The following is a 17,110-nucleotide window of genomic DNA, read 5'->3' on the forward strand; positions in this document are numbered from 1 at the left end:
GTCTTTGATAATAATACTTCCCTTAAACTTGCAGCAACTACACTAAACACTGTAACCTTACCAAATAGTGTATACTTTTCCCGTTTGATCATTCTTGGCCTTCTCTGTAATTCATCTCTCTTTAAAATCCAATGACCAAAACTGGACATGCAACTCAAAAGGAAGTAAGCTATTGCAAAGAATAGAGAAAGAACTATATCCATGACCTTGGATGCCATACTCATTTAAAAATATTTTAGCATCATGTTGACTTTTTTACTGACTCATATTCAGCTTGTGGTCACCCATGATTATGGCTTTCTTCCCTCTTTATTTATACCTAGCCTGTCCTTCTCCATCCTATATTTAATCGTTGGATTTTTTTTCCTCCACACACTTAATTCACTCAGTTTCATACAGTTTTCACAGATCCACCTTCCCTTTTATCACAGTGCTTTATAGAAACGTTTAAATCTGCAATTTATAATAACTACCATTTATGCCTTAAAAATATCAAGACTATGAACACAACTTTGTAAATCCACTATACTTCAATTAAAAAAAAATCAAGACCATGAAAGTACATATTATATATAACACAACATACATTGTAATTTACAAGTAACAGTGGAACTAAGGACAAGATCATACTATTGCCTACCGGAAACCTACCTCCACTGGATGGTCACTCTTTACCAGTGCTATACGTGCCCTTTGCAAGGAACCATCCATCAGCTTGTGAAGTCTTAAAATTAACTTTCTTAACCCCATCTGCTTCAGTGCTTTGTCTACAAATGGTCTATAAATAGAAGTCAGACAATGTCTACTAAAGCCTGCTTCTGTGCTGCAGTCTGGTGTTCCCCAGCCAACAGAATCGTCCTCAGATTCAAGCCTCTCGAGCTTCTTAGTTACGCAATCCGGTGACTGGATGTTGAAACTGTTGTCAATGGGCTGCCTGGTTTCTGGTCCCCTTGGATCAGAGATTCGCTCTTCTTCACTCTCATCCGTACTGCTTTCCAACTCTTTCAATTCTCCTTCTGTGTCGTCACCCTCATCTTCGGGCTCATTGCCTTTGGATGATCGTGGGGAAGGGATTTCAAACACTGGCCAGCCAATGTCTGATAAATTCTTGATGCCCAAAACAGTGCCCATAATCCTTAATTTCTGATTTAAGTCTTTTGTGATGTTTAACCACAAACAGAGTGCCTGCACCCTGTCCTGGAAGTCTTTTGCAGCGTATTTCTCATAGTCCTTTTGAAGAGCCTGCAACGATGGATAAAGTGCCTCTATGTACTCCAGCAGCTCCATTATCCGTTTGACCTGCTCAAATGACACCCTCTGGCGTTGGAGATGCTCATGATATGTTGAGTAACCCACAACCTTTGTCCCATGAGGGGCTCTGCACTGCCCTTCTACCGAAGTACCATTAACACTAGCTCCATTTCTAACAAAGGCAAAGCTCCCATAATTAACTTTGAAAGTAAGGATTTCATTGATAATATCTGGGATGGCTTGACGGGCTGTATATAAAAAGAGGTCCTGGTCGTTAATGGTCCGTCCTGCGTGCCAGGCTTGTAGCTCTAACCAGATCAGTTCATTAGATCGGTTAAACCAGAAAGCAGACGTGTTTTCCTGTCCTCTTTGCTCCCTGTCCTTCTTCTTTGAGACTGAGGTAAGCTTTAGCAGAAGTCGTAGAGTTTCAAAAAATTTTAAGCGATCTGCTGGACAGTCAGTCCTAGAAGTCTGGCGTGCAGTTCTGGCTATCGGCATGGGCACAGACACTGGAAGCTTAGCATTGCTGCAGCCAAGACTGAGGTAAGGCTTATTGAGATCCACATCTGGCATTGATTTTTTGGGCAAAGACCCACCCACTGGGTCCAACATGAACGAGCACTGGACGTTCTTCTTATGATCCGGCTCTGTCGTTCTAAGAGCTGCTCGGACCTTTTTCTCCTGCTTATAGCTGTATTCTTCCACATTCTCCACAGTTTTTCCAGTGTCTTTATGTGGAGGTTGGTTTGGTGCATTCATTTTTTCTATTAAAAAAATAAGCAGAACATTATGTTACTCTAAAATATAAAGTTATTCTCAATGTTTCAATGACTTATATTCACATGTACTTATATTTTCAGACTGTTATTGAAGAAAATAATCATACCATATGCTGAAAATTAAGAGAATACACACACACACACAAAACACTTCTCTCTAAATCTTTAAAAAGGTTTTACCCGTTTTCCCTGTTACATAATACTTGCTATATTCTCTAATATTCTCCATTACTAACCTAAAACCATCTGCTTACCTCTCTACTACAAAGTGCAGTCACCCAGCTAGTCAAATCTTCACAAGTTATCACCTTAAACTTAAGAAGGGAGAAACAGTATGGCAGATCTGACAGAAACCTGATTTAGAGAACACATCCAATTCCTGCCTTTGCCATGAACTGAAGTATCAACTTAGAGCAAATCAGTTAAGTTCTCTGGGTTACTTTTCTCATTCGTAAAATCAAGTAGATTGAGGAAAGACCACTTAAGGCACCTTAAGATTATTCTCATAAAACACTGAAAGACAGATAAGCAAAAATGTTTACCTTAATTTATTCTATTCCTTGATTTCTTCTTCGCCACAAACAGGTGAACAATAACATTTTAAATTTAACATTAAGAAAACTGAAGACATATAGCCTAATTTAGTATAATTTGCCTAGTTTATTATACTGGCACATAAAGTCATTCAAAATTAATGCAAAGGAAGTAAACATCACACTTTCCCTTCACGTAACTGTAAGAAGTTCTATTAACAATTCCCAGGCTTTGAGATGAACACACATCTTCCTTCCTGTTTGGCATTTCTGACACTAGGAACCACCCTACCTCACTTAAACCCCTTCAGTCTCTTGCTTTCTACACACAGCACTCTCAGGGTTCTCTTCTACCTTCTGAGTCCCTCCTCTTCAAATTCTCTCCTGGGAACTTGGCTCACTCCATTAAAAAGTTAATGCTTCTCAAAGCCCTTCTCTTAGGTCTCTTCTGTCTCACCTTCCCTCTCCCTGGGTGACCTCCTTCACACCCACGTCATACACTGATGATGCCCAAGCCTATAGCATTGTCCCCATGTCCCCTCTACACTCAAGGTAAACTGTCTCATTGAATCTAGGACACACATTTTGTATTTTAACTTCTCTGAAATTAGAATATGTTTTATAATTATGGTGATATAAATAACTTTTAGGAATATATTCACTAATATATTTCATTTACATTTTCCTTTATATATATGCACCATAGTAATAAATGGTTTTTAAAAATCTATTATCTAAATATCAAGAAGTATAAAAGAGTTCTTTAAATAAAAATTAAAAATTCTAAGTGTAAGAACACACTGTGTCATCAATTATAAGCATTTTTTTCTTAGTATATAATATTATAGTATGCCTTTAGATTTGATGAAATAGAGTATATTTATATGGTTACAGACTAACATACCCAAAATCAATTCACCAAAGAAAATTTGTTTAAAACCAATGTATTTCCAAATCAATTTAAATTAAATTAGTTTTAAAATAAGGATTTTAAAACAAGTATTTCCAAGAGCACTTCCAACCTGATTTACATTATATTCAATTTCTTTTATGATCCATCAAAAAGGATTTTACTGTCTGTAAGGATTTGTGTTATATTTTAATATAAAACTACTATTACTATTATCTTTTAAATTAGCAACACTTTTTAAACAATAGAACTTTTATCTGTAGTTTTAATCTACTTTACTTCTAAATGTCTTAAAACGTTTTATACAGTCCATTCAAGAAATTTCTTCACTCAGAATTGCTATCATCAGAAACAAGACAAATAACAAGTGTTGGCAAGGATGTGGAGAAAAAGGAATCCTCATACACTGCTGGTGGGAATGTAAATTGGTACAGCCACTATAGAAGGTTTCTCAAAAAACTAAAAATAGAACTACCATTTGACCCAATAAATCCACTCCTGGATATACATATCCAAAAAAAACCCCAAAACACTAATTCAAAATGATACACGCACCCCGATATTCACAGCAGCGTTATTTACAATTGCTGAGATACAGAATCAACCTCACTGTCCTTCAACAGATAAATGGATAAAGAAGATGTAGAGATGTGTGTGTGTGTATGTGTGTGTGTGTGTGTATACATACATATCAACACATACAATGGAATACTACTCAGCCATAAAAAAGAATGAAATTTCACCATTTGCAGTAACATGGATAGAGTTGAAGGGTATTATGCTAAGTGAAATAAGTCAGACAGAGAAAGACAAATACTGTGTGATATCACTTACATGTGGAATCTAAAAAATACAACAAACTAGTGAATATAACAAAAAAGAAGCAGACTCACAGATATAGAGAACTAATGGTTACCAGTGGGGAGAAGGAAGTGGGGAGGGACAAGATAGGGTTAGGCGATGAGATACAAATAACAAGGTATAAAATAAATAAGCTACAACAATATACTATACGACACAGAGAATATAGCCAATATTTTACAATAACTATAAATGAAATGTAACCTTTAAAAATTGTGAATCACTATGTCATACATCTGAAACATATAATATTGTACATAAATTATACCTCAATAAAAATTTTTTTTAATTTTTTAAAAAGTCGAGTTTTTAAAAAAGAAATTTCTTCACAGTTTTATTGTTTCTAGCTACAAATACTTATCAATCCTCATTTATAAAAAATGTGTCCAGGCCAGCCCTTTGCCTCCTCTTTGCTGTTTTGTTTAACTGTGTTCTTTACACTTTTATTAATATAGCACATATATATCACTCATTTCTACTTGGTAAAGCAATGGTTATTTGAAAGCAAAGCTAACAAGTACTTCCAAATTTAACTCCATTATATTTTATGTTTCAAGATATCAAATCATACTATACTTTCTTACTATGAAAGGCAAAATGATATATACATGGTATCAGGGAGTAAGATTGGAGATAAAGATAATGAGTTTGTTTTGTAATATATTGAATTGGAGGTGCCTATGGGACATTCATGTAGAGATGTCTGTGGGTAACTAATATATGAGTCTTGAGCTCAGGAGAGAAATCCAGAGATACCAATTTGGAAATTATCAGTATATACAGATGTTGTTTAATACCAGGAGAGTACACAAGAATATCCAAGAAAAGTGTGCAGAAGAGAGGCAATGCAGGCCTAGGAAAGAATGCTATATTAACTAATACGTGCATCCACATGGTTTTGAGTCAGAGAAGTCAAAAACTTATGTAACAAAAAACTATTTTGTTAGCTTGGGGTTTAGGATTCTAAGAAGACTTTACAAAATGAATGTAGGGTAGCATTAGTGACCAAGGCCAGAGAACGTCTGCATATAATTTATAACTTAAAAGTAAGTGAACAGTGAAAAAGTATTACTTTCCTTATATAAATTATAAATGTTCTTCTAACCCATGATTTAAAGGTCCTAAGGGAAACAAAGGGTGAACTGAGAGGAGCTGGGGTGACCTGAACAACACAGAAGACTGAGCTACGGACTTTAAGTCCAAATCTACGTGAAATTTACCACGCAGCTAATAGCCAAAGCATGAAAATATCAAGAGATGAAGCTTCTGAGCCTTGATCTTTATTCCAACAATTAAAAGGACTTAAGGGGGGAAATGCCACAATCCCATTTTTCTGTATAAACAGAATCGAATTTTAGCAAGCTTAGAAACCTAATTTTTGTAGATTATACACAAATACTGTGAAGCCTATCTTACAGCATAAAAAATGGTATATTACACAATTTTTTGAAATTCTGTATTCAAAATTTTGGTTCAGTCTTTGGACCTACAATGTGTGTAAAGGAAAGCAAATGGGGAAAGGAGGAAGATGGGACAAAGAAGCTATTTTTTTTTTTTTCCAAAACAAAAAACCAAGTTGGTTTTTTAAAAACAAAACACAGAAATGGAAATAGGTACATCATTAAAATGACATAATTTAAATTTAAAATAGACTTAAGCCCCAGTCTAGCTACTGTGCAAAAAGAAAATACCAATCTTTGTTTGTTTAATTTTCTGTTAATACTAAATCCCTCTGCAATGAACAGAAAGTCAAATACAGAGTTTCTGTAAAGGAGAATGGATCAAAAGTATATAGAATGTTTTATACAAGTTCTAATTACAGTACTACGAAACTAGTTCACAAATGACTTAAGTAAGACTAATGAACATCTGAGCTCCCAAGTGGCTATAAATTAAGTGGTATGACTTTGTAGTACTGTTAAAACAAACCTTCCAAGAAGTTACTGTTTCCTTTGGCCAATCACCAATAACTCCTGCCAAATCAGAGAAACATGAAAGGAAAAGAACAAAAAAATGTATAATGAAACTGAACGCAAACAAATGACAAGCAATATTGGTTCACTTGTTTAAACAGAATAAGACTGTCAACTGAATTCCCCACAATTCACACCTAGAAACAGCTCTTTAGAATATGTATAAAATGTATTTTTTATCAAGTCCTCGCAATTCTTACGTTCTTCCATACATGTATGTCAAATTCAAAACACTGGCCCTCCTCGATCTCTCAAATGAGAAAGCAGAAACAGGTATCTGCCCTTTACTTTAAACGTGAGATGATCTTTAGAGCAGTGATGTGCCAGGCTATCAATGTCAACAATCTGAAGGGACTTAGAGATCTTCTAATTCAAGGTTCTCAAACTTTAGTAAACATGAAGAATCACTCAGATTCTTGCTACAATGCAGATTCCTGGGCCCACTCCCAGTGTCTCGGATTCAACCTGGCTAGAGTGACACCACATTTGGGAAAACACTGCTCTATTCAAACACTGCTTTACCCATTTATGAGGTAAGGGCTTACAGAAATTGTCATCATCTTTACAACAACACTGTGACGGAGACTCCCGCAGCACATGGATGGTCAGACAGATGAGACATGTCGGGACCGGGACCCTAACCCAAGTTTGTGCCATCAACCACCTTTACGCCTGTCCAGCTGCTCACAGGGCAGGGCTGTCTGACTAAGGAAAGGTTAAGATGCTGAGTGCCATAAAAGACAGATTACAGTGGGCTAACTGACACGTGGACGCTTCAAATAAGACGAGGTACCTGACTGAATGCCTTGAAGAATGGGTTCATCTTAAATAAGGGTAGCAAGGAAGGCAAGAGAATATTTTAAGCCATAGAATAAACATACAAAAAGACACAAAAGCAGAAAAGAAGAGAGTCTGGCTGGCATAGTGAGTCTACATATAGATGGGTAGACTGGAAATATAAATTAGAACCTTGAAAGTCAGGCTGAGTTTGGATCAAAGAGCTGAAATATAGATTTAAGTCCACTCTAGTTCACAAAGAACATTTCTCTTACTATACAGATTGAATCTGATTTATAACCATTTTACCAGATCAATTTCATAGCAGTATTATATTAAAAAAAATAAAACTTGCTAATCTCACTATGTTAGCAAAAAATCACACACATTTATATACACACACACACCTTGAGATATTTGCTAATGATAGGGAGATTAATGTGTGTACATGTATATGCATACATGTGTGTATATGCACACATGTATATGCCAGATTACAGATTACTATCTCTGTAATCTGGCTCTTACAGTATTACACTACTCCTGCAAAATGGGGCTGATAATGATTACGAGGCAGATTCACCCTGAAAAGGGCTTTGGCCTGGGTGTCTTCATTCTTATTTAACCTACTTAAAACTATGAGATGAACTGGATTTACTTCCTTCTGCTAATTAAAAAGAACAAAAATTTAAGGATGAGATAGTTTGTCTCTTCTTAAACCAGCCTTAAGGAGAAACAGCTACACATGGGTAGCTAGCTACACATTATGGTCCAAAATTTATCAAAATCTTAATTGCTGTAGTTTGGTAGTTATTTACCATTATCCAAAAAATATGATCTGAAGTAACACCACAGTTAAATTCTGTTACTCATCAAAGTATGAAATCAATCCTGGTCAGTGAGTTAATTCAAGAGCTGAACTGGTATGTTACATCTGTCAGGATGTCACATAGCTGGTATTTTTTGGGTAATAAAGAGCTAACCATCTTTACCTAGACATCATAACATTGTTATATATTTAATATTTAGCACAGCTTCTAAAAGCAGAAGTTAACATTTTGAAAACAAAAATACCTTTTAACATTCCCAGGGAAACAAAATCAGGAAAATGCAAAAGTCGAATAAAATAATTTTAAACACATCTAAAGTCCATCAGTACAAAGAAATAAAACATTGTGGGCAGCGGTGACCTCACCTTTGTCCTACATCCCTAGGCCCCCTCCTCAGGCCTCCCCTATCTCAGACAACCACTACGATATTGTTTTGAACTTTCCCGTCTGTGGTTACCCGCTTGCGTATTATGAAAGGAAATCACAATGAGTGACACGGGTCTTTCTGCAGAACTTCTCGTGTTTATTTGCAGGAACTTCTCTAAAGTCTACTCCCAAAAGTGCGTTTGCTTGGGTCAAGGATATAACCAACCTCAGTCTGACTGTATTAACAGATTACTTCCACACTGGGATTGAGACAATTTACACTCACACCAGCCTTGTAAGAAAGCTGCCGTCTCCTCATGTCTTTGCTAGTATTTGATAATGCTCATCAGGGTGTAGTAAGTATTAGAAAGAAAACCACAGGCCCCAAATGGTGTCAGTCACATGCTAAAAGCCCATGATGGCAAACCTATATTTTTATACGTTACTTCACTGCAGTTCCAACCTCTCCCAGAAATGTAGTTTTAATTGAACAGTCTAGAATTTTCTGGTCAATACCAATAAAGTAACCCATCAAGTAGGCCCTCTACAGTCCCCCAGAGGAAGAGGTAATCTGCATGATAAAACCCCTGTCATCCCTCCCCACTCCCATAAAAAAAGATGTCTGGTCAAAAAATAATCCTTTCTTTTTTTTTTGCTAATAGCTCCCTTACTCCACCCTTTTTCCTATAAAATCCCTTCCGTTTTTGCACAACCACTCAGAGCACCTTCTAGTTGCTAGATGTAATGCTGCCTGATTCATGAATAAAGCCGATCAAATCTTCAAATTTACTTGGCTGAATTTTGCTTTTTAACATAAGAAATATATTTGGGTTTTGTCCAGGTTCCTGACACAGAGCTCCTAAAACCCTTGGAATTTTCTGATAGAAGTGTCTTTTTTATTCATAAGGAGCCCCTATCAATCACACCTCAATTTACACTAATGAGGCAACTTAAGTGATAAACATAAGTAAAGTGTGTTCCTGAGTTCTGTGAGCAGTTCTCTCACGGGAACCCTCAATTTATTACCAGTTGGTCAGAGAGTTGCCTGGTACTAAATTTCCAATTATAAAAAATAAGCCTATAACAACAGTAGTTGGTTATTTTGAGCCTAGGATAATAAGAATACTTAAAGAATCATATCCATATAATAGCTCATGACAATGGCTACCATCACTAAAGACAACAGTGTCAGTGGTCACTCTACCCACAGAACCGTGAGCACGATAAGATGGACGCTTTCATAACACTAAGCTTTGGGGTGGTTGTCACACAGCAACAGATAAGCAGAAAAACGAAAGTATTATTGGTGATGTTAATTAAAAAGATGAGTTCAACTTTCACTGCAGTTCTAAAGTGAATCGTACGATTCAGGCAGCCTTTGCTTGTTGCAGAGAGAAAGAAATAATGCGTCAGTTCATATTTCCTTGGAAAGCTTTTACAATAAATCTGACCAATCTAATTAATTTCAAAAATCTCTTGAAAATACTGAGAGACCAATACACTATTATGATTGACAAATGAGTTTGAAATACTGGTCTCCCTGACTCAGCCTTCAGGCCGTAGCACAAATGTCACTTGTTCCAGAAGTCTTCCCAAGCCCAGGTCTGCTCAATCCCCTCCTGTGGGCACCCACAGAAGCCCCCCCTCTCTCCCCTCCACCCCAGCTCTACCACAAAAGATGGGACTGCCTGCTCATCTCTGTGATTCCTACTGGAGATGAGCAAGGGCTTATCGATCATCTAACGCAATACCGGCCTATGGAGTCACTGAAGTTCCAAGTCAATGGAAAGAATGAAGGAGAAATAAGGGAGGAATGGCAGGGAGGAACAAAAAAGGGGATGCGAAGAGGAGGTAGAAGAAAGGAAAGAGAGGTAAAGGCAAAAAGAAAGGGAGGGAGGTGAGGAAAGAAAGACCCAGAGAAAAAGTAACTATGAGGGCAACATACAGAGTGAGAAGAAGGAAGGGAGCTAGGAAGAGCTACAAGAAACGGATAAGCCAGACAGGACTGACCCAGGCTGCAGTCCCAACTCCATACCTTGGTAACTATGTGACTCAAGACTCAGTGTCCTGAAAGTAGGGGCACCAATTAATAAGGGTACCGTCAATGATATAATTATTTAATTCTACTTTGAAATTTAAGGCAAGTAGTGAGAAAGAAACCTTTAGCTCACAATAATAATAACGACAGCCAGTAGTTACTGAACGTAAAACCCTCACAACACCGTAAGGCAGATTACCTCACAGATGACGAAAACGAGACACGGAGGTGGCATATACAGAAGGCGGCAGAACCAGGCAATCTGGCAACCAGGTCTGTGCTCCGGTCCACCACGCTCTGCTGCTGCAGCCAGCGAGTTCTCAAGCACTGTTTGTTCTACCAGCTCAACACAAGCACGCCATCACCAGAACAGTAACATGGCCCACCTGCCCAACACGGTTGCTTCCTTTCCATCTTTTTTTGGTGTTCATGAACAAGAATGTTGACAAAAACAGTTCACCGGACAGCAAACATACTGCTTTCTAGTATATGCATGACTGGGACAGTTAAAACTACACGCCCTAGAAACTCTCTGTGTCACGTCCTCAACCATAAATTGAATAATGATATATAGAACCTACATCTCATTGGGTTATTACGATATTTAAAAGGTAACTCTTTTGAGGAGCTAAGCGCAGCGCTTAGGTAAGCGCTCAAGAACTGTGAGTGATAACCGGGCAAACGTTGCTACAAATGATTCGGCGGCCATTAAAATGAACAGCACAGGTTATTCTATGGCACAGAAAGTTCATGAATCATTAAACGAAAAAGGAAGCCAGCTATAAAATAGTAAATATAGTATGCTATCGTATCACAACACAAATATATGCACGTAAAGAGACTACAAGGCAAAGATGGTAAAAGCTGTTATTTCTGCATATTGGGTTTATGGGTATTTTTCTTTCTTTTTGTCAGTATTTTCTAAACTCCCTACGACAAACATGTAATCTTTTGCAATAAGAAAAAACATAAGTTATTAAGAACTTTGGTGCCCTAGGTCTGCTATTAGATAGCTACAAATCAAAAGGTTTATGAGCATTCTTTCTTCACCTGCAAAACGGCAGGAATTCACGTGGTCTCTGAGACCCCTTCCAGATCTAAAATTCTGTAATTTTATGCAATAAACAACTGAAAGAAGTTGAGAAGGAAAAGAAACAACCTTCCCTCTTCCTTCTATCTCTGACACAGCCCAGAAAGACAGCAGAGCTCAACAAGTATCCAGTGATGGGTTTTCTGACTGATTACTAAAGACGTACAGTCATGTCAAGTACCACATTCAGAGACGCTTAACCCCTGCTGCTTGTACTGGGGAAAAAGTCCAAACTGAGGACCAGGAGAACTAGTTCTAAAATTAGTCCTGGGAGTTCCCTGGTGGTCCAGTGGTTAGGACTCTGCATTCTCACTGCCGAGGGCCCAAGTTCAATCCCTGGTCAGGGAACTAAGATCCCACAAGCTGTGTGGCATGGCCAAAAAATAAAAATAAAAATAAAAATAGTACCTAAAATTAGTCCTGCCACTATCTCAAGCCTTCTGGCCTTAAGAAGTTGCTTTAAAACCCTGGGCCTCACTTTCTCAATCTATAAAATGGGGGGACTGTGTTCTCAACTCTGGTTCTAAAATAGTATGAACAAGTAAAGACAAAGCAGATGTCCCATTGGCATCATCGCATTTCACCACCACGAAGCAAATATGTATTAACTAATATTGGTTCAGTAGATACTGCTTCAAAAGGAACTTCTGTAGGCATTTGAGAAATTTATTTGAGAAAATGGAAAAGGACTGATTTTAAAGATAATATATTGCAATGGAAAGCTATTACTTTCCAAAGGGGGTAAATGCAGACCATAGGTTAACATCCTACTACAAATATAGCTTTAAAAGAAAGTAAAAAAAAAATCATCTTCCCTGTGGGAAAGAAAGACTATTTATTACTTAGGAATTCCTCCTTGGATAAGACTTCACTCAAGCAAATAAGTACAATAAAGTCCATTTCTCTTACCCTTCTTCTTTCTTGAGGAAGGGCTATGATAGGGACACAGAATGAACTTGCCGGCATTAACCATGAGAGATCAATGTGTGGAAGAAATGTGTGGGAAAGGGAAAGAGAGGAAGAAAATGAGCTAAAGAAAGGGAGAAATGGAAATGAGTCTCTTTTCAGTAGGGAGAACATGTGATAAGGGGAAATTTCTCAGAGCAGATAAAGAATGATATCCCTATCTTGCACAGTAATAGGTAGATGAATTCTAGGAAACTATGAGATCAGTTTTAGGACAAGTGGTTTGTTGAAGTTAACAGAGAAATTCTAAAACCGTAAGGCTTGAGTGACCTGAGGTTCCATGCCAGAAAGCAGGTACAAGGAAGCAGGTCAGCATGATTCAACAGCTCTGCCTCAGAACAGAACAGCTGTGACGTGCTCAGAGGAAGGAAGAAATGGAAACAGAGAACAGTCTGAGGAGCAGGAACAGTTTCTAGGAGCAGAACACTATCTGGGCTTTGGGATTCCAAACAGGAAGAAAAGGAAAACACAGATTCTGTGCGTGGTTATAAGGTGGGACACCATCCAGGCCCTGTGCTTAGTGGGAACGGGGGCCCCGTACATGAGGGCAGCGTCATGGTCACCGGCAGAGCACAGGTCTCAGGCCGCCTAGGGAATCCTGGGGAAGAAAGCCTGGCCCTGCCTTTCCCAAACTGGCCAATACATCATGTCCGGAAGACAGAATCTAGAAGTTTCAGCCTAAGAGATTCAACGACTAAGAGAAGGGCATCTACCCCGTACACCAGCAGCCATCCTGGACAGGCACGCTGCTTCTTCCCCGTGTGTTCTCTTCCACGTCCTACAAGGAATGCAAATGCCTCACACATTGGCTTTAACAGCTACTCAGGACAAACCTTTCTACCTCTGGAGAATTATTCTCTCTTTTATTAACAATATTGCTAATGGTGATAGTTCAAAAATTTAAAAATAAAACTTTAAGGCAGCATAAAATCAAATTTAAAATAAGAGGAATAACTAACATTACTGTAGAAAAAGCATCTATCAATAGTTACATGTTACGTAAAGATTATAAACCAAATATGCCACGCCCTCTCAAATATATCTTTTTAAGTACGAGACTTACCTTTCAAATTAGCTCGACAGGTGGGCCTCCCTACGTTATTCCTCTGGTGTTTGGTTGACAGGCGCTTCATCTGCCGAGGTGTGCTGGGGGGAGAGGTACCATAAAGGTTCTCTGTATTTGTTTCATCTGAAAAGTCCGCAGGATCAGACTCAGAATTCTTACAAGCTGAATCTCCCGATGTGTACTCTTGTCTATGGAGGACAACAAGTAGAGAAAATATTCAGTCATGTATGAAGGGAATTCAAATTTCAATTACTTAAAATTCCTTTTAAAAACTCTCCATAACACTCTTCTGTGGATATGTCTCTTCCTCAGCCTTGTAATCTTTCTCCTCTATCTGTACTGGGAGAAACTCACGAAGAGAACATAATGACCATGCTCCTGCTCTCGCCACGAATAAAGAGAACTGATGTGCAGTTCCTGTTGCTTAGAGAATTCTTTCTAACATAAATGAGGTTTAAAACTAAACACTTAAGGATCAGGGAGAAAAAAGCAAAGGACTAGAAGATACAAATCAGCAGAACTAAGCATCACTTACGTGCTAGTTGGTGACAAGCTTAACTGCTGAGTGGGCAACTCTTGCCCTGACTTCGGAGTCCCACTGCTTTTGCTTTGCGAAGCACACACAACAGAAAGCACAACCTGAGCAGCAAAGCAGAGAGCACTGATGACATGTGGTAGATCAGGGTTTCTGTGTTCTCTGATAAACACTACAGTGCAGCACTCAGGTTAGGCAAGTTGAAAACTTCCCTAATATGGGAAAGGAAATAGTCAATCAAGTCCAGGAAGCACAGAGAGTCCCATACAGGATAAATCCAAGGAGAAACATGCCAAGACACATATTAATCAAACTATCAAAAATTAAATTCAAAGAAAAAATCTTAAAAGCAGCAAGGGAAAAACAACAAATAACATGCAAGGGAATCGCCATAAGGTTAACAGCTGATCTTTCAGCAGAAACTCTGCAAGCCAGAAGCGAGTGGCAGGACATATTTAAACTGATGAAAGGGAAAAACCTACAACCAAGATTACTCTACCCAGCAAGAATCTCATTCAGATTCGACAGAGAAATTACAACCTTTAAGACAAGCAAAAGCTAAGAGAATTCAGCACCACCAAACCAGCTTTACAACAAATGCTAAAGGAACTTCTCTAGGCAGGAAACACAAGAGAAGGAAAAGACCTACAATAACAAACCCAAACAATTAAGAAAACGGTAATAGGAACACACATATTGATAACTACCTTAAATGTAACTGGATTAAATGCTCCAACCTAAAAACATAGACTGGTTGAATGGATAAAAAAACAAGACCCGTATATATGCTGTCTACAAGAGACCCACTTCAGACCTAGGGACACATACAGACAGAAAGTGAGGGGATGCAAAAAATATTCCATGCAAATGGAAATCAAAAGAAAGCTGGAGTAGCCATTCTCATATCAGACAAAATAGACTTTAAAATAAAGACTATTACAAGAGACAAAGAAGGACACTACATAATGATCAAGGGATCAATCCAAGAAGAAGATATAACAATTATAAATATATATGCACCCAACATAGGAACACCTCAGTACATAAGGCAAATGCTAACAGCCATAAAAGGGGAAATCGACAGTAACACAATCATAGTAGGGGACTTTAACACCCCACTTTCACCAATGGACAGATCATCCAAAATGAAAATAAATAAGGAAACACAAGCTTTAAATGATACATTAAACAAGATGGACTTAACTGATATTTATAGGACTTTCCACCCAAAAACAACAGAATACACTTTCTTCTCAAGTGCTCATGGAACATTCTCCAGGACAGATCATATCTTGGGTCACAAATCAAGCCTTGGTAAATTTAAGAAAATTGAAATCGTATCAAGTATCTTTTCGGACCACAACACTATGAGACTAGATATCAATTACAGGAAAAAATCTGTAGAAAATACAAACACATGGAGGCTAAACAATACACTACTAAATAACCAAGAGATCACTGAAGAAATCAAAGAGGAAATCAAAAAATACCTAGAAACAAATGACAATGAAAACACAACGACCCAAAACCTATGGGATGCAGCAAAAGCAGTTCTAAGAGGGAAGTTTACAGCAATACAATCCTACCTCAAGAAACAGGAAACATCTCAAATAAACAACCTAACCTTACACTTAAAGCAATTAGAGAAAGAAGAACAAAAAACCCCCAAAGTTAGCAGAAGGAAAGAAATCATAAAGATCAGATCAGAAATAAATGAAAAAGAAATGAAGGAAATGATAGCAAAGATCAATAAAACTAAAAGCTGGTTTTTTGAGAAGATAAACAAAATTGATAAACCTTTAGCCAGACTGATCAAGAGGGAGAAGACTCAAATCAATAGAATTAGAAATGAAAAAGGAGGAGTAACAACTGACACTGAAGAAATACAAATGCTCATGAGAGATCACTACAAGCAGCTATATATCAATAAAATGGACAACCTGGAAGAAATGGACAAATTCTTAGAAAAGCACACCCTTCCGAGACTGAACCGGGAAGAAATAGAAAGTATAAACAGACCAATCACAAGCAATGAAATTGAAACTCTGATTAAAAATCTTCCAACAAACAAAAGCCCAGGACCAGATGGCTTCACAGGTGAATTCTATCAAACATTTAAAGAAGAGCTAACACCCATCCTCTCAAACTCTTCCAAAATATAGCAGAGGGAGGAACACTCCCAAATTCATTCTACAAGGCTACCATCACCCTGATACCAAAGCCAGACAAAGATATCACAAAAAAAGAAAACTACAGGCCAATATCACTGACGAACATAGATGCAAAAATCCTCAACAAAATACTAGCAAACAGAATCCAACAGCACATTAACAGGATCATACACCATGATCAAGTGGGGTTTATCCCAGGAATGCAAGGATTCTTCAATATACACAAATCAATCAATGTGATGCACCATATTAACAAATTGAAGAATAAAAACCATATGATCAACTCAATAGATACAGAAAAAGCTTTTGACAAAATTCAACACCCATGTATGATTAAAAACCCTCCAGAAAGTAGGCATAGAGGGAACCTACCTCAACATAATAAAGGCTATATATGACAAACCCACAGCCAACATCATTCTCAATGTTGAAAAACTGAAACCATTTCCACTAAAATCAGGAAAAAGACAAGGTTGCCCGCTCTCACCACTATTATACAACATAGTTTTGGAAGTTTTAGCCACAGCAATCAGAGAAGAAAAAGAAATAAAAGGAATCCAAATCAGAAAAGAAGAAGTAAAACTGTCACTGTTTGCAGATGACATGATACTATACCTAGAGAATCCTAAAGATGCTACCAGAAAACTACTAGAGCTAAGCAATGAATTTGTTAAAGTAGCAGGATACAAAATTAATGCACAGAAATCTCTTGCATTCCTATACACTAATGATGAAAAATCTGAAACAGAAATTAAGGAAACTCTCCCATTTACCATTGCAACAAGAAGAATAAAATACCTAGGAATAAACCTACCTAAGGAGACAAAAGACCTGTATGCAGAAAACTATAAGACACTGATGAAAAAAATCAAAGATGACACAAACAGATGGAGAGATATACCATGTTCTTGGACTGGAAGAATCAACATTGTGAAAATGACTGCACTACCCAAAGCAATCTACA

General features: G+C 37.7%; 1 protein-coding gene across 9 annotated transcripts in view; it reads right to left on the reverse strand.

Annotated features, from left to right (window-relative positions):
• MAP3K4 (mitogen-activated protein kinase kinase kinase 4) overlaps positions 1–17,110 on the reverse strand; it is a 111,088-nt gene that overhangs the window by 65,251 nt on the left and 28,727 nt on the right. For all 9 annotated transcript variants that reach the window (XM_082475526.1, XM_082475529.1, XM_082475525.1 and 6 more), the window contains exons 2-3: positions 13,438–13,628; positions 652–2,015 (exon numbers count right to left, since the gene is read on the reverse strand). In XM_082475526.1, coding sequence (XP_082331652.1) covers positions 652–2,015; positions 13,438–13,628 — 1,555 coding nt within the window. The remainder of the gene's footprint in view (positions 1–651; positions 2,016–13,437; positions 13,629–17,110) is intronic.

Source organism: Balaenoptera physalus, assembly GCF_965194825.1.
Source record: "Balaenoptera physalus genome assembly, chromosome: 9".
Classification (NCBI taxonomy): domain Eukaryota; kingdom Metazoa; phylum Chordata; class Mammalia; order Artiodactyla; family Balaenopteridae; genus Balaenoptera; species Balaenoptera physalus.